This window comes from Berghia stephanieae, chromosome 2, assembly GCF_034508935.2.
Source record: "Berghia stephanieae isolate SIO BIC M18660-M18661 chromosome 2, UCSD_Bste_1.3, whole genome shotgun sequence".
NCBI lineage: Eukaryota > Metazoa > Mollusca > Gastropoda > Nudibranchia > Aeolidiidae > Berghia > Berghia stephanieae.
The window spans coordinates 108,621,472-108,644,274 of record NC_088361.1 but is presented as its reverse complement, the minus strand read 5'-3'; the positions used below and the strand labels follow the sequence as shown (position 1 = coordinate 108,644,274).

Genomic DNA, 22,803 nt, shown 5'->3' with positions numbered 1-22,803 from the left:
TATATATATATATATATATATATATATATATATATATATATATATATAGGGAGGGGGGAGTGGCCGAGTAGTTAAGGCGTTCACTGTGATCCGGAAGGTCCCGGTTTCGAACCCGCTTCAAGCACTTTATTTTTTTTCCTTGGACAAGATTCTTAACCCCCAATTTGCTCGCCTTGGACAACATGAGTGATTCCTGTTGACATGAGACATCCTGTGTGATGGATTATCTACAAGGGTACTCTGAAAGTCGTGACGCGACTCTTGTCATTTCAAAACTGTGATAGATACGATTTTTTTTTAATTGAGCTTTATATAGCGCAATATCCATTAAATGTGCTCAAAGCGCTTTACAAGGGGTCCCTGGTCAACAGCAACATTTAACATGTAGGACGGGACAACCGCCAGTTAGGCGATAATACAATTTTTCGGACAAAGACAACGCTGTTAACGGCCAGGTACTAATTTTACACCTGAGTACGGTGAGAGAAAGTGAGTAAAGAGCCTTTTCCAAGGACTCAACTATGCGTCGAGCGCGAGGCTCGAACCGAGGACCTTCCGATCCGAAAGCGAGTGTCATACCACAAGACCACATAGCCGCACAAAAGGCATCAAAACAAGATTAGTTTCTGTCCTTTCAGTTTATCATTTCAATTTTCTGCATAGCGTCACGGTTCCCATCCACACAGAGCCGCCAACGATGCACCAGTTATTGCATCGCGTCGAAGAGGTTCAACTCGGCAAACTTCGACACCATCGAGTCACCTCCGCCTCCACCTTGTCATCTCTGACAAAATTTGCCCCCTTGGGGTGTCTATTAAAGAAAAGGAAAAAGTCACTTGAAGCTCAATGAGAACTGTAAAGGGGGAGTGTTCTACGACTTCAAGAAAACTTACTCTTCCATTGTGATCATGCGTTTGTGTGAGCATTTTCGGTATTCAACGTACGGACACACACCTTTCTGTAGCCCAGGATTTCTCGAACGATACATCTATCTCTTCCCTATGAAATTCAAAGCCTTTGTAAAATTAAATGTCTGATTCTTTTATCCGGCGATTAACTCGATTAAGTTTGTAATTTTAGTCGTTGATTTGCTGCGGTTGATGAACTTTGTGGACGGGCACTGCGAGTCTACTCATTAATGTTGGTGTAGACAGCATAAGTTCCAGTAAAGACTTCACCAACCTTTGAATTGTTTTAATACCAACTCCTGAGTCACCATAAAAGCGTTTCACATGATGGTGCTAAAAGAAAACAATTTCCGAAATCAATTGACAATTTATTTTGCCTTTTCTCGTGCGATGCATTAAAACATTATCGTCTAAATGCAAATACTCTGATGTTTGGATTGTAGAGATACTGTATACTCGTCGTTTTTATTGTTGCTGTTGGTGGTGGCGTTGTCATTATTACATTACCGAATGTCTTAACAAACGCAATCTGTCCTAATAAACGCACGCCTCTTCATATTTCTAATCTATTGTCTCGCTGTTGTTGTTATCTTGGAGTTTGATGGATAACGGCCGATAATAATAATGAATCTATTAGGCATAGGCTTTTTTTTTTTATAACGAGCCCACTAAACGTCGTTTTAAATTTTTTTTTTTTTATTTAACGGTTTGGAAATTGTTATGGCAAGAATTATTGCCACATTGATGAAACAGATAATAAAAAATATCGGAAACAATGCATAATGTAATTGCATTATTATAAAAATCGACATAATATTAATATGTATATGAGTGCTTAATAAACGCACCCCTCCCCCAGCTCCCTTGGATTTCCACGCGCAGTGCGTTGATTAAGAGATATAAGGTAACTATTGTTCACCGGAAAAAGTATTCTCGATATTATTATGAGATTATAGGATTCAATAGTCGTAACGTCACTTCCTTCCTAATGACGCATGGTAACTTAGCAACACTGGCTCTAAACTATCGGAACAATGGCGGACGCCCGTATGAAATATTTCTCCGGCGAGCATAAAAGCGTATCCAGAGGAAAAAACCCCCCATAAATTTGATATTGTTTTGACTTTTATACATTCTGGTCACAAGACATATGAAGAGTTCTAGCCAGCTTGAAGAATAAAAAGTAATGATTTTCTTTGTTTAGAACCAAGATGGCGGGCGGCGTGACATCAGACTACTGAATCCAATTGACCTCATTTCATACACTCACGATTGTGTTTATCTATAAAATATTTTTTACCTAGTACCTAGCCTAAATCATCCCATTTGTGTCTGTGGTTTATTCTTGTTCGAGCCTTTCGAGTATCTCCCTTTTGGTGGTGAACTAGAGCTGGCATGTCTGGTGAAACTTTGGGTTGCTCTAAGTCGGGCAAAAATGTAGATCGATGCAGGAATCTACCCGTTGCTATTATTCTTTGTCTTTCCTTTTCTTATAAGTATATTATCCAACATTGTTGCAGACACCGAACTCCCAATCATTCTAGGTCTAATTGTCTATTTGTATTGCGTACATTCCTTTTCTTTGGCGCAGGAAGAGGATCGCATACGCCATTTAAATGTTCGAGTAATAACAATAATATGAAGACTTACCTTGTTTTCATTTCAGGCCTCACAGCAAAGATGACCTTCGTGCTTTCTTTATTCTCCTTCAGGTATGCAGTATTTGTAATGTGATTATATGATAGCTCAACGGCTCTCAATAGCTCTCTATCTGTTTATGCCTCGCAGTCCACCCAGCAGTGATTGGGTAGTTGGGTCTGTTATAACTGACGGAAAGTATCTTACGACGCTGCTATATAGAAAACAACGGAAGGGAAATGAAAGTAACTTAAATTCACAACCAAATAAGAATTGCTCTTGTGTATAAGCAAGAACTCTGAACAATAAAATCAAATGCCATTTTAAAATTACTTTTATCTTGCCCATGTATCGTAAGGTGGTGAATCATAGACTCAAGATCGTATTGATAAAAGTTGATTGCAGGGGCATGGATGATATTTCTTAGAAATATTGTAGACGAAACCTAAAGAGACAAACTTTAACTTGAGCTTTTATATAGCGTAATATCCACTAAACGTGCTCAAAGCGCTTTACAAGGGTTCCCTGGCCAACAGCAACACATAACATGTAGGACGAGACATGACGCCTGTCAGGCGATATTACAATTTTTTGGGACAGAGACAACGCTGTTAACGGCCAGGTACTCATTTTACACCTGAGTACGGTGAGAGAATGTGAGTAAAGAGCCTTCACCATGGACTCAACTATGCGCCGAGCGAGGCTCGAACCCAGGACCTTCCGATCCGAAAGCGAGCGCCATACCACTAGACCACATAGTCGCACAAGTCTATAGAGAGAGGGTTATTCGGGTATGAAAATGAAAATTCTAAAACTTAGATTGTTCGATCACATAAAAAGGATGGACTTTGAACGAAAAGCTAACCAGGTAGATAAATGTAAACAACAAAGCTGATGACTGAGGCGACCCTATAAATTATAAAAAAAACGTTGAGATTATACTTGATGACCTTTAAGAGATAATATATTACGTATTTTTTTAAGCTACAAAGAAACTGTGTGCATATATCTAGGTAATTTATTGCGTCCTGAAACAAAAACCCAATAGGTATAGAAGTGAGTTCTTGGGTTTTTATTTTTTTAAGAAGAAGAGGAAAACCAATGGATTTCAAATCACGTGAGTCTGGTTTAGATGATATGAAGTTTTTCTTCTCTTTTATTTTTAATTGGCGCAAATAAAATATAGAATATCGGTAGATTGATTTTAAAAGGCGAAATAGTAATGCATGATTCTCTTAATAAATACAATTGAATTTTTGTTACATATATAGGTTATTTGACTTAAGTCTGTTGAAATATTACCATGTGATCGGTTTGTTTTTTTTCAGAACCCCCAATTTGGCAGTCAATCATCGTATGTTATATTTGCTCATTTACTACGTCAAATTGCATCTCTCTCTGACCATGATCACCATTTCTTGGTGCATTGGTTAAAACGGTAAGTATTTCAGGAGGCCCTTTATGATGTTTAAGCCATATAGTAAGCTAATAATATTTGACACCGCTCTTCATTAATATACTTGACTTGAAATGATTAATTTACGGTGCTAATTATCTTACAATCGACCGACTTACTGAATTCACTCTATCTTTGTACTTCAAGTGCGTATTCAATAAGTCCCTAATGTACTTTTTGGTCTTCCTCTTTTGTCTCTTGTGAACTCTATTTCATAGCTTGATGGGTTCCATTACTAAATTCTAATTAAGAGATGTTATTTTAAACGTTCCAAAGATATTTAGATAAGAAATATAATATTTATTTACACATTAATTGGTTGAACCAATTTCCCCTATCAATACCACTTGTTATAATTCAAGTTGTCTTGTTATATATATATATATATATATATATATATATATATATATATATATATATATATATATATATATATATATATATATATATGTAAATTTTCACTCACATTTTTTGCCAAGACAAAAAATGTGAGTGAAAATTTACATTATATATTACCTCTAACCACCATTATCGAGCACTTTCGTACCTACAAGTACCCACCAACACTCATAAATATATATATATATATATATATATATATATATATATATATATATATATATATATATGTGTGTGTGTGTGTGTGTATATATATCGCTATACTCATAAAAAATAAGGTCAATTCAAAATTTATCTTTGTCTTGTAAACAAGTACCTATATATATATTCATTTCAAAATTTCAAAATGTTCTATCTTCTAGGTTGAAGAAGGAGAGATTTGAGAACGTGATGGATCACCTCCATAATTTCATTTCCATGCGTCTTTTTCCGTCCAAGCCAGAGGATTTGCCTCCCCTAGCCAAGTGTGTTTGGTGGATACCCAGCGCCACCAAGGTGTTGGCATTGCTAAGTAAGTTATTTCATTCGTCTCAAAGTGAATAAGAATGAAAAACTGGAATAAAAACTTCGAGCTTTTATATAGCGCAATATCCACTAAACGTGCTTAAAGCGCTTTACAAGGGGTCCCTGGCCAACAGCAACACGTAACATTTAGAACGGGACATGACGCCTGTTAGGCGATATTACAAATTTTTGTTTGGACAAAGACAACGCTGTTAACGGCCAGGTACTCATTTTACACCTGAGTACGGTGAGAGAAGGTGAGTAAAGAGCCTTCTCCAAGGACTCAAATATGCGCCGAACACAGGCTTGAACCCACACCCTTCCGATCCGAAAGTGGGTGTCATACTACTAGACCACATAGCCGAATAGACTTTATCAATTTAATTCACAGAGACAGATGATATTGATGTTTAGGGATTCCACCCGTTGACAAAACTATTAAGATAAAGTTATCCGCTAATCCTACATTTATCTATAGTGTCTTTCTTATGCATCATGTTTCGTTGACAAATGGGAAATATGAACTGACCACGTCATTTCTGAATTCAATTTAAATGTCTAATCCAATTTTTTCCATTGCAATTTACTTCTTTGAGATTCTAGCAGCAATATCAACATTCAAATCTCGCTTAAAGTTTTATCTTTTTACGTCATAATGTTGCAATATTATTTTCATATTTTGTTGTTGTTAAATTGAATTCGTAACACGTTTCCTTCACACTTGTCTCACTGTAATATGTTTTGTTTTATATCACTGTAAAGCGCTTAGAGCCTGTGACAACGTGGTAAAGCGCTATATAAATGCCATTTATTATTATTATTATTATTATTATATTATTATTATTATTATTATTATTATTATTATTATTATTATTATTATTATTATTATTATTATTATTATATATGCATTATTATTCGTCTTAATAAATCAATACCAGGAAGCAAAGTAAAAGTGCATTTGTATCACGTTTGTTTAATGGTTTTTGTCATATCAATACATGACGTCATATTGTAACATCTGTTTGTCCAATATGATTTTTGAGACAAGGAACCAAAAGTTAATTGCAAGTATTCAACAGCAAATCTACCAAAGTAAGGCCCTGTAAAACGTAACAGTAGAGTTCAAAACTATTTTCGGAGGTAATAGTACCACATATTGAATAGTGTTTTATCTCTTTTTTTCTCTGAATTAAATTTTATAAAAATTATTTTAATATCTGCAAGATCTATTTTACTTTCATTGCTTGCAAATAATTTATTTCTTCATCATCATCATCATCATCATCATCATCATCATCATCATCATCATCATCATCATCATCATCATCATCATCATCATCATCATCATCATCATCATCATCATCATCGTCATCGTCATCATCATCGTCATCATCATCATCATCATCATCATCATCATCATCATCATCATCATCAAATAATCATAATGTTTCATATGTCGTAAAAAATAGATGCAGCTAACAGCTTATTGACGCCTCCTCTGGTTGAATATTCCAATTTTTACAACAAAACACTGGACCATCTAGACTTGATGGTTGAATACTACGCCTGGCAAAACCCAACAACACATACTGGGTGAGATTGTATTTTCGGTTCTTGATCCGTTTATTTGTGTCACTTATTAGGATCGTTCCTGATTCTATGTCAAATCCATTGCTCTTCCATACTATTCACAAAGGGGAAATCCCAAACATATATAATGAATTTGACATAGAGTCAGAAAGTTTTTTTGGGTTTTACTTTTTATTTCACTTGGTGCTTGTATTCATTTCATTATTGCTTTTGCTATCTTTTTCGAGCTTCAAGCAGCAAGAAAACTATGCGATTGTGCGGCTATGTGGTCTAGTTGTATGACACTCGCTTTCGGATCGGAAGGCCCTGGGTTCGAGCCTCGCCCTCGGCACATAGTTGAGTCCTTGGAAAAGGCTCTTTACTCACATTCTCTCACCGTACTCAGGTGTAAAATGAGTACCTAGCCGTTAACAGCGTTGTCTTTGTCCGAAAAATTGTAATATCGCCTAACAGGCGGCATGTCCCGTCCTACATGTTAAATGTTGCTGTTGACCAGGGACCCCTTGTAAAGCGCTTTGAGCACATTTAGTGGATATTGCGCTATATAAAAAAGCTCAATAATGATTTATTTCAAAATTATTCTTTAAAACCTAAAATTTCTGTTTTGATCATAATAGTCAAATGAAATATCGACCCTTTCTGAATATTTTAATGTTTGGATAAAATCCTAGTCGTTAAGTGCTATTTCTTAAAACTAAAAATCTATTTTTATTATAGTAATCTTTACTCACAAAAATTAAAGCAGGTAATTTAAGAAATATGCATATTACACCTTAAAATTTGAGTTTTCTGTTCCAATGCCTCCTTTTTTTTTTATCTTTTCAGATTTTCATTTTGCCAGTATCCCTTTATTTTAAGTATAGCTGCAAAAAGAACTATTCTTCAAAAAGATTCTGAACAACAAATGATCGTAATGGCCAGGGTAAGAATAGAGAAAATTATCAGATGAGATATTTAACGCAATTTTTAGATTGATTTTAACACAGATTTCATAATTTTTATAATCAGACGACGCGTTGAAAAGGTTTCACTTTATCTTCGAAATTTACTGCGAACCTGTTTTAAACCAATCTCACTAATATTAATTTATAATTTGTAATTTACTAATCGCTACATATTTTTGTTGAATATTCGTAAAAAATAGGCATGGATTTGAAATAATTGAAATTTCTGTAAACTTTGTGATGAATATTACCAATTGAAACATTGTTGTCAAAGAACAAAACATATCCTTTATCTTTATTTCAAATCATCTTATTTTCATATTGCTCTTGAATTCGTTTTTGGTTTCTGTACTCCTGGTAATGAGAAATAGTTTATACCGTATTGGTACTAATTTTGTGCTCTAGATGTAATGATTTACACGCCTTTATCTGTTATTATATCATCATATTATGTAAAGGTTTATTTAAACAAACTGACCTTTAAATGCCTTGTGTATTTATATTTAATCATAAGTAAATAAGGAATTGATTATTTCTTTTTTATGAAATTGAGTTTAAGTTGACTTATTTTACTGATCTTTATACAACAGAAAAGCCTTGTCCAAAAAGTGCAAAGAAGACAATTGCCTGATATTGGAATGTTATTCCTCAATCTTACAGTCCGCCGATCTCATTTGGTCAGCGACTCTTTGAATGAGGTTAGTTTTATATCTGTGTTTTTTATTAATAATATCTCAGATATTTTTATTTTCTTTTTTGTTTTCTTTTTGTCTGTTTCGTATAAACTTAATTTTGCGAACTAATAGATATAATGATTTGGTGTGAAAGATTATGAATGACTGTATTTCTTGCCTTATTCTCTCTTTTAATAAAAATTGTATACAATCAGGTGTTAAAATTGCGTGTAGCATAAATCAGATATAGGACTGCATAATAATTTCATTTATACAATTATTTGTGTCTAAAAATATATATATAATTCAATAAATAGATTGATTTTATTTTTGGAAATGTTACATAAACACTTCAATCTTTTCATGCTTTCTCTCTCTCTCTCTCTCTTTTTCTCTCTCTCTCTCTCTCTCTATCTTCTCTCTCTGTCTGTCTCTCTCTCTCTCTCTCTCTCTCTCTCTCTCTCTCTCTCTCTCTCTCTCTCTCTCTCTCTCTCTCTCTCTCTCTTCTTTCTCTATACTCCCCCTCACTCTGCATAATATATATATATATATGTGCGTGTGTATGTTTGTGCGTGTCTGTGATGTGTGTGTGTGTGTGTGTGTGTGTGTGTGTGTGTGTGTGAGTGTGTGTGTTGCTAACTACTTTGATATGTTTTGTTTGACACAGATTGCAAAGAAGCAACACGATTTAAAGAAAAAGCTGAAGGTGTCGTTTTCTGGAGAACCTGGATTAGACATGGGAGGTCTGACTAAGGAGTGGTTCCTGCTGCTCATCAGGCAGATATTTCAATCTAATTATGGTAAGATATTAGAATTGTCTTTTTAAAAATATGGTTATGTTGTTGGTCCTTTTCAAATAGTACTTAAATAGATATAGACTGAGCAAGTGCGAAGATGAGCTAATATTATGTTCTCCCATTCTCTATATCTCTCCGCCTCTATAAATTTTCCTGTTAATTTCATTTGTAAACTCATATCATTTTTATTTTTATTTTTGCGTGTTTTGTCTGTGTCCTGAAAAAAAGCCAAGAGTCGAAACATCTGGGTTATTTAAAATATTTATTTTGTGTTTGTTTTTGTTGTTGTTTTGTCTGGGGTTTTTTTTTTGTTGTGTATTGTTTAAATATATTTTAACATTAATACCTTAAACATAGACTGGGCATAATATAGTTAACATTTCAAAATATTTTTCCTAGAAAACATTCAGCATAATTTGGTTTGGAAAAGAAACTTCCTGTTAGTGGTGCATATTTTATTCAAATGGTGTTGAAAGAGTAAACATTTTTGAACATTTGATTATTTAAAGAATAGACCAGTAGAAGCTTGTGTTGTTATTCGTTTATCTTTCTTAATTTTCTCCTTATTTTCTTCTCTTTTGTCTGTACTTAAAGATATATTAGTCATTGAGTTTTTCAGTGCACCGAATCAACATGTTTGATAATTTAATATGACCTTTTTTATAATCTTTAATTGTATGTTTATTTACATAGCCATTATTTTCTCCTCATTAGGCATGTTTACGTATGATAAAAGGGCTGGAGTTCACTGGTTTAGTCCCAACCCATGTGACAACTACCAGGAATTTAATCTTGTCGGAGTCGTATCCTTTGTGGTTTGTTTATGTTGAGATGTAATAAGTGTTTTGTTGCGGCCTTTTAAGTTGTATTCTTTAATTGAAGATTTAAAGTTGATTGTGGTATCAGGAAAAGACAAGGCTCCAAATGTTGGATAAAATTCTCCTTTCATAGCTATAGCTCTCTTAAGGCCTTAATTTGTTCTTAAAACTTCAAATAATTCCTCCCACCAAATCCAAGCATCAGTAACACACTTTATAGTCACCTGGAACAACTACAAAAGACATCTAACTTCTACGTCATGGCACAAGACCGAAGGGCTAGAGCTCAGGTGGTCGCTGGTTCGGATAAGTAAGTAAGTAAAACTTCAAATATATTTCTGATTTAATTTCTAGGACCGTTTAAAGCTAATGAGAATCACAACATTGATAATTTCCTTTAAAATTGAAATACAACGAAGATGCATTAAACACCAGCAATGTAAATTAATTACACTGTAGTCAATTTTCTAAACCAATATATTACACAATCCACTACTTCTGGTATGTGACCAATAAGTCACATATTGGTCAAGTGGGCATCATCGTGTGATGAACAAAACTCTCCCTCTAAATATATGAATTGGGAAAATTAAAACTTTTTTCCACCCATTCAATCACTTGGTCACAAATATACAAGTGCTAGATAGATTAGATTTTAGACATCTCGGTCAAATAATTGAATTACCATTTCCTTGGCAATCAATAAGGTTTGAGATCTGGCCTCTAAATATACATTTAAAGTATCTTAATTGAATTCAAACGTTTTTGAGCCAGATAATATAATATAATATAGTATAATAATAATATTGTAATCTTTATTGTCCAATAAAATGGCAATTTATAATTTTGTTTACAAGGCTTTAAATTAAAAATACAATACATAGATAGACAATAATACATTAATAAAATAATATATAAACCTCAAAATGATAAATGATATAAACGTAAAAATGAAGATGACTTTTCATAAGTTTCGAAAACCCATACATACTCTCTCTTACTCACACGCACACCCCACACACTTTCCTCTTTAACCTCAGATTATTTATATTGATCAAAATCTATCTGATTTCAAATCTTCCTCATTTCTACATCATAACCGCGCATCACATAACAATAGTTTCTCCCTAACCAGTAAATTAGCTAATGGGTTTGGCAGTCTACAATTCAATCAACCTGGACATCCGATTTCCACCTGTGTGTTATCGCAAACTCCTGTCTCCAGCGGTGGTGCCTTTTAACAACCCTAAGGCAACTGTTGGTGTCTGCAATGTCACATTGCAGGATTTGAAGGCTACACAGCCGGTAAGGAATAATTAAACAATTATTTTTTTATGGGAAAAGATGTGGAAATATATTATTAGATAAACATTTTAACAATCGCTGCCATCAATTCATCATCATCATCATCATCATCATCATCATCATCATCATCATCATCATCATCATCATCATAATCATTATGATCGTCATCATCACCATCACCACCTACTTTGATACCATCATTGCCTTCAATATCATCATTATCAATCATCATTCCCGTTGTCATCAATTAGTTTATTGTTATTTTTGGCGTCATTTATATTGTCAACCTCATCATGTCATCATCATCAACTTTATTACCCCTTAATCACCAATTTTTTTTTTTAAATCCAATTTAGGAGGTTGCTAAAGGTCTTCAGGACTTGCTTGACTTTGACGGTGATGTGGAGGATGTGTTTTGCCTCAACTTTGAGGTGAGTCAGGGATGAAACGATGGAAAGAAATATTCAAGGCAATCTTAAATTCTTCCACATAGCTTAAAAGTATGATTATATATTGTGTGGATCTAAAAACCGTATTATTTTAATGTGAATTAGATCCTGAAAAGCACATTCTGCAGACAAGGGTAGATGGCAAGAGAGGAAGAGGTAGACCAACAAGAAGCTGGGAACAAGATATATGTGAATGGCTGGGAATGACAACAACTCAAGCAAGTAGACTGGCGGAAAACCGTAATCTGTTTCGCAAGAAAGTTCGGGAAGCAACGTCCTACGCAGGATCAGCTGACTAGAGAGAGAGATCCTGAAAAAATTGTAGCTACTATCAAAATGAAACACTGTTTAAACTTTTCTTGAAAGATTTACTGAGAGAGATTGTACAAGAAAGGAGAAATCTCTTGAGCTTGAACGTGTCAGTACTAAAGGCTTTTTTGAAACTTGAAAATTTGCATACAGGTACTTCTTTGAAAGAGGGTGTTTATAGTATAAAATGCCAAACTCTTTTCAGATTGAAGATAATTTTGATGCCTATTTTTTCAATCGTTTTGACTAAACACCTTAAAAACTTTTTAAAAATATAATCTATGACACCACAAAACAAGCAGCAATATTCATTGACGTCAGTCATAATGTTAGTTAAATTTTTGCAGAAAAGGTTATACTGTCGAAAATCTCTCATGTTCTTATCATAGAAATATTAGGGAGAGAATATCAGCATCAATGCTGGTAGATACAGATGATTAATGTAAACATGTTGCCATCTTTTTGATTATATACAATACCTTGGTCCATTAAGTAATTGAAGGGAATCACCGTATATCAACTGAAAAAGAAATAATAATCAATTAACAATAATATTTGCTCTGAATTGGTATGTTAGCCGAACGCAATTATGGGCTTGGTTTAACGTTGTTGTGTTTTGTGTTGGTTTGAGTTTGAGAGTATTTCCATTACAACATTGCCCATAACAATTTGGGTTATCAGACCTGTAAAAATACACATCGGTCTAGATAATATATAATATAAAGAAATATTGTAAGAAATATTATGACCTGAAAATCTAATTTTACCAATGAATAGGATATAATTTGTTAAGCTGAAAATAAAAACCATGATAATCCTTTTCTGATCATTTTGACCTTAGATTTGCCTTTTGGCGATATGCACCTATTTGCAGGTCTGATCACCCAAATTGTTATGGTCTCATAGTTGTAAAAAAAAAATTTTTAATGAGAGTTTTTATATAACGCAATATCCACTTGAAGTCTCAAAGCGCCTTACAAGGGGTCCCAGGCCAATGCAACACTTAACATGTAGGACGAGACATGACGCCTGTTAGGCGATATTATATTTTTTTCAGGCAGACCAAGGCTGTTAACAGCCTGGTACTCATTTTATACTTGAGTACAGTGAGAGAATGTGAGTAAAAAGCGTATTAAAAGGACTCACTTATGCGGCAAGCGAGGCCCAAACTCAGGACCTTCCGATCTGAAAGCGAGTGTCATACAAGACCACATAGCCGCACTTAAATGTAATGGAATTACTCTCAAATCAACGCAAAATATTGTCCATTACAACAATGTCTAATCATAAGTACCGTCTCGTACTAATCTATTTTAATTTGTCAATGTCTTCACACTTTTCCATGTCAACAGATATCAATGAATAGTCTGGGTACAGTCAAGACTATTCCTCTAAAACCCAATGGAGAAGACATTCCTGTTACCAGGGAAAATAGGAAAGGTAAGAGCGATTTGCTATTTTTTCTCTGGTTCCATTATTTGCTTAATTTCTAATAATGGTATTCAATGAAAGACTAAAATCCTTATTCTCTGTATTTAATCTCCTCTTGTTGCACATTGATGTTAAGTATTCACAAATACAATTTTGGTTGTAAAATTTAATTGTTTTTTTTTTAAAGACATGTACTTTACCTTTACTATAGAGCTCTCAGCGCTAGGAGGCAATTAAGGCCTGGTATTGTTTTTGAGGATAAAATATACCAGCAATTGACATATATATATATACAAACAATTGCTTTTATAACATATTTTCCAATTCAATAAACACCCCCCCTAACCCTCCATGTTGTTCTTAACACTAGTGTGCCCGTTGATGACAGTTGATGACAAATAAGTGATATGAAATCTGCTCTAAGGTCAATTTAGAAAATATACAATATCGCTGTTTTTTTTTTTACAGTTATTTAAAACCAAAAAATGAGGAAAAAAGGCATTGAAAAATCGAAGCTTTTAACGTATTATGTCAGTGAAAAACATCAAAGATTTTAACAAGCTAGCTGTTCTGTAGTTTTAATACCAATTTATGTCATAATGTTCTTTTCATTTACAATTTCTTCAGAATATGTGCAATTATATGTGGAGTGGATGCTAAATAATTCTATCTACACTCAGTTCCAAGCCTTTTACCACGGTTTTCACAGTGTCTGCGCATCAAATGCTCTCATTGTAAGTATAGTCCAAGAAGTGGAGAGAAATCTTCTGTAGAAGATCTTATTAGGCAATCAAAATATATGATGAAAGTTTGAACAGCATGTAATGGTCTCGTTGGATATTCACATTGTGATAGATATTTCGGATTTCCATTCAAAACAAATCACATAAATAACTCTTGGTGGGGTTCCTGACCTCCCATAGTGGGCAGGGAGGTACATACTGTGTCTTCTATCCCCTTATGTCTGTTTTCCAACATACTTTCTGTCTTTGTCTTGGAATGAGATTACTTGGTTTTGTCCTGACCCTGGCCGGAGTCCTGCCTGGGAGGGAAACAGTCGAATGCATAGTTATTGTTTTGGGGGATGATATTTTTTTCCTTGTAAATCATCTCTCCATTATGTATTATTCTATTTGTTATTTTTAATGTATAATGTAAACATTTGAGTATATTCATCTTTGTTGGATCTTGTGTTTGTGTCTGGATGAGACTTATAGGTGATCTCAAACTAAGTACATTGATGGTATGTTCTTGGAATCTACATCTGATCCCTATTTGTTCCCATTTCCCCTATGTCTTGCTTTCTCTTGGGTGCTTTACTTGTAATTCTAGAACTTTTTACTATTCCATTTTCTTCCTTTTTACTGGCGCTGATATAACCTAAATGTGTTGCAAGCGCCGTAAAACCCTTAAAAAGAAAACAAATCACATAAATAACTGAAGTATGTTTGTTATATTATTCTATGATATGTACGGGGATACCTTGTGGCTTTGATTTTATGATTATTGCAATATTTTTCGCAATCCCATCCATTCATACACATAATTCATAATCATCCAGATGCTCCGACCAGAGGAAGTAGAAACTTTGGTTTGCGGAAGTCCTACACTTGTGATGAAAGATCTGAAGAAAGTGACTGTATATGATGGCTATTCACCAGACAGCGTTACAATTAAGTAAGCTGAGAAACGTTTCTAACTTTACCATTTTATTTCTAATTTTGTTTTGTTTTGTTATTTTTGCGGTTTATTATAATCTTCTTCTTCTTCTTCTTCCTCCTCCTCCTCGTCTTCCTCTTCCTCCTCCTCCTCCTCCTCCTCCTCCTCCTCCTCCTCCTCCTCCTCCTCCTCCTCTTCCTATTCTTCATCTTCTTCATCATCATCATCATCATCATCATCTTCTTCTTCTTCTTCTTCTTCTTCTTCTTCTTCTTCTTCTTCTTCTTCTTCTTCTTCTTCTTCTTCTTCTTCTTCTTCTTCTTCTTCTTCTTCTTCTTCTTCTTCTTCTTCTTCTTCCACTGCTGTTGCTATGTTATTATTATTATTATTATTATTATTATTATTATTATTATTATTATTATTATTATTATTATTATTATTATTATTATTATTATTATTATTATTATTATTATTGTTATTATTATTATACCATTGTTTTTGATTATTATTAATAAAGATAATATAGTAGACTACAATACTTAAATTGCCCATATGATATAGAATCAAACTAACTTAAGTTAATCATTGCGGAACTAATGAATAGCAGCCATTACAGCAATATAACAGAACTCCCAATAACAAAATTCTACTGGAGTATTGCTAATCATATTACCTTCCCTTTTTCACTCTCCTAACCTCCCTTCTCTTTTAAGGTGCTTCTGGGATGTTGTTTTACACATGCCTATGGAGATGCAAAAACGACTCCTCCTTTTCGCTACCGGAAGTGATCGCATCCCCATTGGAGGGATAAGTGAAATGACATTCAAGATCTCAAAAATTGATGACAGCGATTTGTATGTACCAGCTTATAATTTTATATGTTACCCATCGCCTCAAACCAGTTTTATTTCAGGATAATTTGTGATCCAATGTCTCAAAATGGTATTAGTATTAGGTCAGGATGGATAGGACAATGTAAAGTAAATTTACAATTAAACTCGGCAGGAAATAAGAACTTTGGGTCTTTTGCAATGAAAGAAATGGTATTCATTCTCCACCATAACTAAGAGAAATAAACCCCAAGTTTCATACTTTTCACTATAAATTCAATTACCAACATAATTTATCCCAACATAAAACCCATTTGAGCTGGAGGGTGACATGTAGGCACAAAAAATGAATTTAATAGTCCAGTTGTGAAAATTGGATGGAGTTTTTAATTTTTTTTTTATTGAAGACAATAGACGTCGTTTCTTGAAGAGACGAAAACCAAAAACTTATATATCTGATCATTATTTTTTTTTTCACTATGCATCCACTTTTTGACATCTTGTTCACTCAGGCACAATACCGTTTTGAGGTGATGAGTTACATTTGGTATATGCAATGTTATCCCTTCCCTTGAAGTTAACTCTCTCTCTGTCTCTCTCTCTCTCTCTCTCTCTCTCTCTCTCTCTCTCTCTCTCTCTCTCTCTCTCTCTCTCTCTCTCTCTCTCTCTCTCTCTCTCTCTCTCTCTCTCTCTCTCTCTCTCTCTCTGACTCTCACACATACACACTCTCTCTCTCTGTCTTTCTATCTATATTCCCATCTGTTTACATAACTTGTCTCAATGAATGATTCAATCCAAAGTAAGATGATAAATTGGTATATTTCAAACAATATAAATCAATCACTGCAATTTCTTTATTATTATTATTATTATTATTATTATTATTATTATTATTATTATTATTATTATTATTATTATTATTATTATTATTATTATTATTATTATGATTATTATTATAATTATTATTATTATTATTATTATTATTATTATTATTATAGTTTTTATAATTATTATATTATTATTATTATTATTATTATTATTATTATTATTATTATTATTATTATTATTATTATTATTATTATTATTATTATTATTATATTATTATTATTATTGTGAATGGATAAGTTAATATTTTAATCTCTATTGCACACTATCAACGAATTTACTTCCTTGTGCTTCTCCAACCAAACATTGTTGATCATTTAATTCATCATTTCTTCTACTTTCCAGGTTGCCGATGTCCCATACTTGCTTCAACCAGCTAGTTCTCCCACCTTACAAGAGCAAGAAATCCCTGAAACAAAAGCTTATCACCGCAATATCAAATGCCGAGGGTTTCGGACTGGAATAAGTCTACTCCCGAATGAAAGCCTCTTACAACTATCTCAAATTACAGCTGAAACATTACATGAATATGGATTTGTGTATGTCGCGTGTAGTTTTGAAAGTAATCAAAATTAAATTTTGATATGACTCAGAAAGACAGTTTGATGACATTGAGAGTCTGATTCTATATTGCATCTTTTAATCCAAGGAAATTTTGCTCAATGACGGAAAATTCAATTGTTTTTTAATATATTTTAAAAATTTCTTTTTCTTTTTTTTTTTATGTTTGTTTTGTTTGGGTTTTTTTTTAATTTTTTTATTTTAAGATTCTCCTTATATTTATGATTGATGCTTAAAAGGTTTTACCCAATGGTCTTTATAGACATTTGATTTAAACTGGAAACGATTTTAATAGTGGATATTAGGACCAATCATATTCACACATGTGCCCCAAACGTAGCCTTCGATATTTTTGTTATTCAACAAAGTCTTTCAGGCCTCCTTCTTCAGGTCAACCTTTTTCAAATTATGACTAGGGACACATAAAATATTGCAAAATTCCGTCCATTTCTTTACCGATAGTTTTCCAATAATTATAATAATTTTAAAGATGCAAACAATTTATTTCTGTTTCTAATCGTAGGAGTGTGTCAACTACAGTACATGTATTTTTCTTACTATTAAATCAGGCAACCAATTTATATACTTAAAACTTTCGTGACCCTTGACATAACGGTATTATGTCATGAACAACTTGTCTCATTGTTTTTATTGGAAGATTTCAATGTAAATGTCACTCTCTGGTAAGAGACTGTTGAATGATGAAAAAATGGCAATTGAATTTGTATAAATGATGAATTGATCATTGTGTTAACACCGTCTTAGATTAACATAATAGAGAGGTTTAGGAAATCATCTGCTTTATACTTAAACCTTTCTTGACCCCTGACATAACAGTATTATGTCATGAACAACTTGTCTCATTGTTTTTATTGGAAGATTTCAATGTGATTGATGAAAAAATGGCAGTTGAATTTGTATAGCTGATGGATTGAATGCTATGTCAACACTGTCTTAGATTAACATGATAGAGAAATTTGGCAAATCATCCGTATCACGCTTGATACTTATTATCTGCTACGCCTCTCTATTGTGATACTAAGCTGATAGAAGCAGTGGACTGTATAAAGTAATAAACAAAAATGAATATATAACAGCTTCAAAAGAGAACAAATAAATAATAACGTGAAGTTGAATGTAAATTCAATTTAATTACAAAAACAGATCAAATGAACGTTTCGGGTTTCCCCTTTATCAACAAAACAGGATGATTGAAACACCACATCTCATTCATCTGTGGTGTTTCAATCATCCTGTTTTGTTGATAAAGGAGAAACCCAAAACGTTCATTTGATCTGTTTTTGTAATTAAATTGAAGCTTACATTCAACTTCACATTATTATTTATTTCTTCGAGCTTCGAGCAGAAACATTTACTAAGAGAACAGAATACCAAACACGGAACATCTAAGGCTCAACACCCTTCTTTAGTCAACAGCAAAAAACAATTCAGATATAAATACATCACTTAAAAACCGTCAGATATAAATACATTACTTAAAAACCGTCTTTCTGGGTTTTTTAATTGATGTATTTATGTTTTTATTGTTTTTTTTGTTGTTGGTTGAAGAAGGGTTATAAGTCTGAAATGTTTCATGTTTGGTATTTTGTTCTCTCTTGAAGCTGTTATGTATTCATTTTTGTTCATTGCTTTTTTATAAACCTCTCTATTGTACTTCATTTGACATTACAGTTTAATGTTAAACCATCTATTTGTTCTGCTATTTGCACAATATTTCATTAAAATATATATTATGAATTTGTTTTTACAATGTACAAATATTTGACAATCACAAAGTTATGCGTTAACATGTTATTGATTATTTTAAATCCATTATCAAAATGATATTGATTATCACTTGAACTCCATGACAAAACAATAAAACCTTTCGGGCATTGCACACTTTCACAAACGTTTTACTGTGCTGTTGAATTGTTGCTTGATTATTTCAAATTCATTATTAAACAAATTCTTTAGCAAAATGTCAAAATGCCCATTTGCAGAATTTTGAATGAGCAGTCGTATGATCAATGCATGCAATAAATCAATAGTAAGACATCTGTAACACCATTCGACAATAGGCTCGTTTAATTATCTATGGCGTTAATTCACATGTTTCGTTCCTCAAATTGACACAAATGCTTTTCTGTGACATATAATGATACACATGAAGAGGGTTCAATGCATTGATTGATGCACACAGCTCTCCACTTTTCACAAGCCGCCCAAACCCTTGATGCATTGATACCACAGTGACCGATACTCATTCTTTTATGAACTCAACACATAAGTCAAAACTTTCATCTTTATCCCATGTCATTTCTCATATTTACCGCTTTTTGAGTTACAAGTTACAGTTGAAAATGTCAGAAGAAAAAAATTCAATTTTTTTTCTTTATCGTTATCATGATGTTTGATTGTCATCATTGAGACCCACCATCTCAAAATGGTTTTATGTCCAAGTAGTATGAATGCTGAATTTTGAACTAATATGATTTAAAAAGACACTTAGAATAAAATATAAATAAAAATTCCCTTTATTCATCCCATAGGGGAGATTTGTCTTTAGGGTCTATTCCAAGGGAAGACTGGAATAAACCAGGTGGCAAGCCGCATTGCAGCACTGCAAACTGAGCTAGGGCGAGGTGACTTTCTCAAGGCTACACAGCACAGCTGATATTCAAACTCTCTCTACCATTATGGTACGAAGCAAAGATCGTACCACTAAGACATGCTAATGTTAAGCTAATGTATGCAAAATTTTGAAGTTTTATAAAATTCTTGAAACCAAATTTTCATATTTTTAATTATTTCAACTTAAAGGAAACTTTTTTTGTCATTGGCTGCACTTCGACATAATACCAATTTGAGATTGTGGGTCACTAATTATAATCTTTTTCATTGTCAGTATTAATGTTATATTCATTTGTGATCATTGCCATCACCATTGTCGTAATTACATTTAACCCCTCCCCCTCCTCAGCTTCCTTCTCTTTCTCCTTTTCCTTCTCTTTCAGCTCCTATGCCTTCCACCTTCTCCTCGTCCTCCACTTCATCGCCATCCTTATCACTTTCCTCTGGGTGGGGTTCCTGACCTCCCATAGTGAGCATTGAGGCACTTACTGTGTCTTCTATTCCCCTATAACTGTTTTCCAACTTACTTTCTATATTTTTCTTGGAATGAGATTACTTGGTTTTGTCCTGGTCCTGGCCGGTTACCCTGGCTTGGAGGGAAACAGTCAAATGGATAGTTAATTTTGGGAGATGAATTTTTTTTCTTGTAAATCATCTCTCCGTTATGCACTATATTATGTTTTCTTTACGTATTATATATGATTTGTAAACATTTGAGTGTATTCCTCTTAGTGGGGTCCTGTTCTTGTGTCTGGATGAGACTTTTAGATGATCTCAATCTAAGTACTTTGATAGTGTGCTCTTGAAATCAACATCCGTTTCCTATTTGAACCAATTCCCCTTTGTCTTACCTCTTTTTTGGTGCTCTAATTGTAATTCTAGAACTTTTTACTATCCCATTCCATCCTCTTTACTGGCGCTGAAATGACCTTAATGTGATTCAAGCGTCATAAAACCCTTAAAAACAAACAAACATATCACTCTCCATCTTCCCGTCATTCTCCTCCTCTTCCTCTTCCTCACCTTCCTCAACATCATCATATCATTGTCATCATCATCATCATTATCATCATCATCAAAGTTGCCATCGTTGTTTTCATCCTCTTCGTAGTGGTCACAATCATTAGAAAAGCAGCATCAGCACTAAACAGCACTATCTTCAATATCATCTTTTTTTCATCATTACCAGCATGATTGCACTCACCATGGCCATCCATCATCAATATGTATAACTTTACAAACATCATCACAACTTATTTTGGCATAATCATCATCATGATCATCATTATCATCATCATCATCATCATCATCATCATCACCACCACCACCACTATCATTACCACCGTTACTAATATCTACTATAACTTTAAGTATACTAGTCAAATATTTTCTTTTCCCTAAAATTTTCAAAAAATAATAGTTTACACTTTCATGGAATGAAATAATTTCAAAATTCTTATCATTTAATTTTGTTTTGTTTTGATTGTATTGAGAGTAACAAAACATTATATTGCACAACAGTCATCATTAAAATCATCCTGAATATTAACTATTAACTTTACCATTTGTAAAATTAAAAGACTTTTAAAAACTTATGATCCCATTTTTTCTCAAGTCGGTCTTTTTTTTTTTTTTAAATAATTTTAGAAAATATTTCTAACCCTATGAACCCATTGTCACCAACTGTTTTCATGCATCAATCTGTTTTCACAAGTCGATTTCATAAGTTGAAAATAGCATTATTTGTATTATGGAAATCATTACTCATTAATCGTATCTTTGTATTCTATGATTACTGCAGACGACTTGTAAATCAGTCTTTATACAACAAGAGAAACATACCTAAAAGAGAATTTTAAAGTGGTAATATGTGAGATGTCCTGATGAATAAGGCATTACACTAACGCCCGAAGAACCTGAGCTCAAGTCCTCTGCTGGAATTATGTTTTTTATTTGAGAAAGGACAGCATTAATTCCCCACTTTATGCGCGACAACTTCTGAAGCCTGTGATTTTTTTGTAAATTATTTTTTTCTATTTTACTGATTTTTGTTTTTTTTTTAAACAATTTTTTATATAAGCTGTACAGACGAGATTTCCATTTAATTTTATTTAATTTTTTGTTACTTTTAGGCCTTCATTACTTTTATGACAATGAGCTTTTTAGAATGAACTTTGACCTCAAATCTTTAAACTTTTTTTTGGCAGGCACCAATTTACGCAAACCAATCAGAGCATTTTATTTTGGTGGCGTTTTTATGCACCTCCATTGGAGGTGTACAAAAACGCACCGTTTTTATGCACCTCCGTTGGCGGTGATGATATAAATTTATCCTACAGATGTCACAATATAACTTTCGCCATGTCCAAATACAGAAACACAATATCGCTGATGAAATTGGGTGGGATGTGCATGCGTGACGGAGGTGTTTAAAAACAATCCGTTAAGATACACCGTCAATGGTTTATTTTAATGCAACATGCCCATGCCTACGTGGTTTTTGATTGTAGTGACTTTGCAGTTGGAATCTATAGCACGATGATCGATGGATCACGACTAGAGGCATGTGAATTATTTTCTCGATATTGTTGCTGTTGTTTGAAATTGAAAGGTACTTACGTATGCATGTGAATAATTCTTTTAAAAACATTATTTTCCAATTATAGACATAGGATAGCAAGAAATTGCTATTTTCCGTTTCACGCAAAAGAAACCAGTGTAAACCCTGGGACATGTGGGCCTTATGGCTCTGAAGGACTACTTATAGACTTTTTTAGTCTGGATTTCATCACACAACATTCTGTGAATAGATCACACCAAAATCAATAACATCCATAATTTGTTTTCATGACAGGTACGTTTGATTGTCTCTTGATGGAAGTATAAATTGATATTACATGCTGTTCTTCACACATAAACACACACACATACACACACACACACACACACACACACACACACACAGCTTTGCTCACTTCAAGGCTATTTTGACGAACATGAGATGATAAGATA

General features: G+C 33.4%; 1 protein-coding gene across 2 annotated transcripts in view; it reads left to right on the top strand.

Annotated features, from left to right (window-relative positions):
- LOC144966199 (putative E3 ubiquitin-protein ligase HECTD2) overlaps positions 1-18,318 on the top strand; it is a 72,876-nt gene extending 54,558 nt beyond the window's left edge. For both annotated transcript variants that reach the window (XM_078902362.1, XM_078902361.1), the window contains 15 exons: positions 2,575-2,620; positions 3,875-3,984; positions 4,764-4,912; positions 6,375-6,498; positions 7,321-7,417; positions 8,030-8,137; positions 8,781-8,913; positions 9,625-9,713; positions 10,872-11,033; positions 11,390-11,464; positions 13,144-13,231; positions 13,850-13,956; positions 14,784-14,899; positions 15,595-15,735; positions 16,942-18,318. In XM_078902362.1, coding sequence (XP_078758488.1) covers positions 2,575-2,620; positions 3,875-3,984; positions 4,764-4,912; positions 6,375-6,498; positions 7,321-7,417; positions 8,030-8,137; positions 8,781-8,913; positions 9,625-9,713; positions 10,872-11,033; positions 11,390-11,464; positions 13,144-13,231; positions 13,850-13,956; positions 14,784-14,899; positions 15,595-15,735; positions 16,942-17,062 — 1,666 coding nt within the window. In that variant the 3' untranslated portion in view covers positions 17,063-18,318. The remainder of the gene's footprint in view (positions 1-2,574; positions 2,621-3,874; positions 3,985-4,763; positions 4,913-6,374; positions 6,499-7,320; positions 7,418-8,029; positions 8,138-8,780; positions 8,914-9,624; positions 9,714-10,871; positions 11,034-11,389; positions 11,465-13,143; positions 13,232-13,849; positions 13,957-14,783; positions 14,900-15,594; positions 15,736-16,941) is intronic.
- The last annotated feature ends 4,485 nt before the right edge of the window (positions 18,319-22,803 follow it).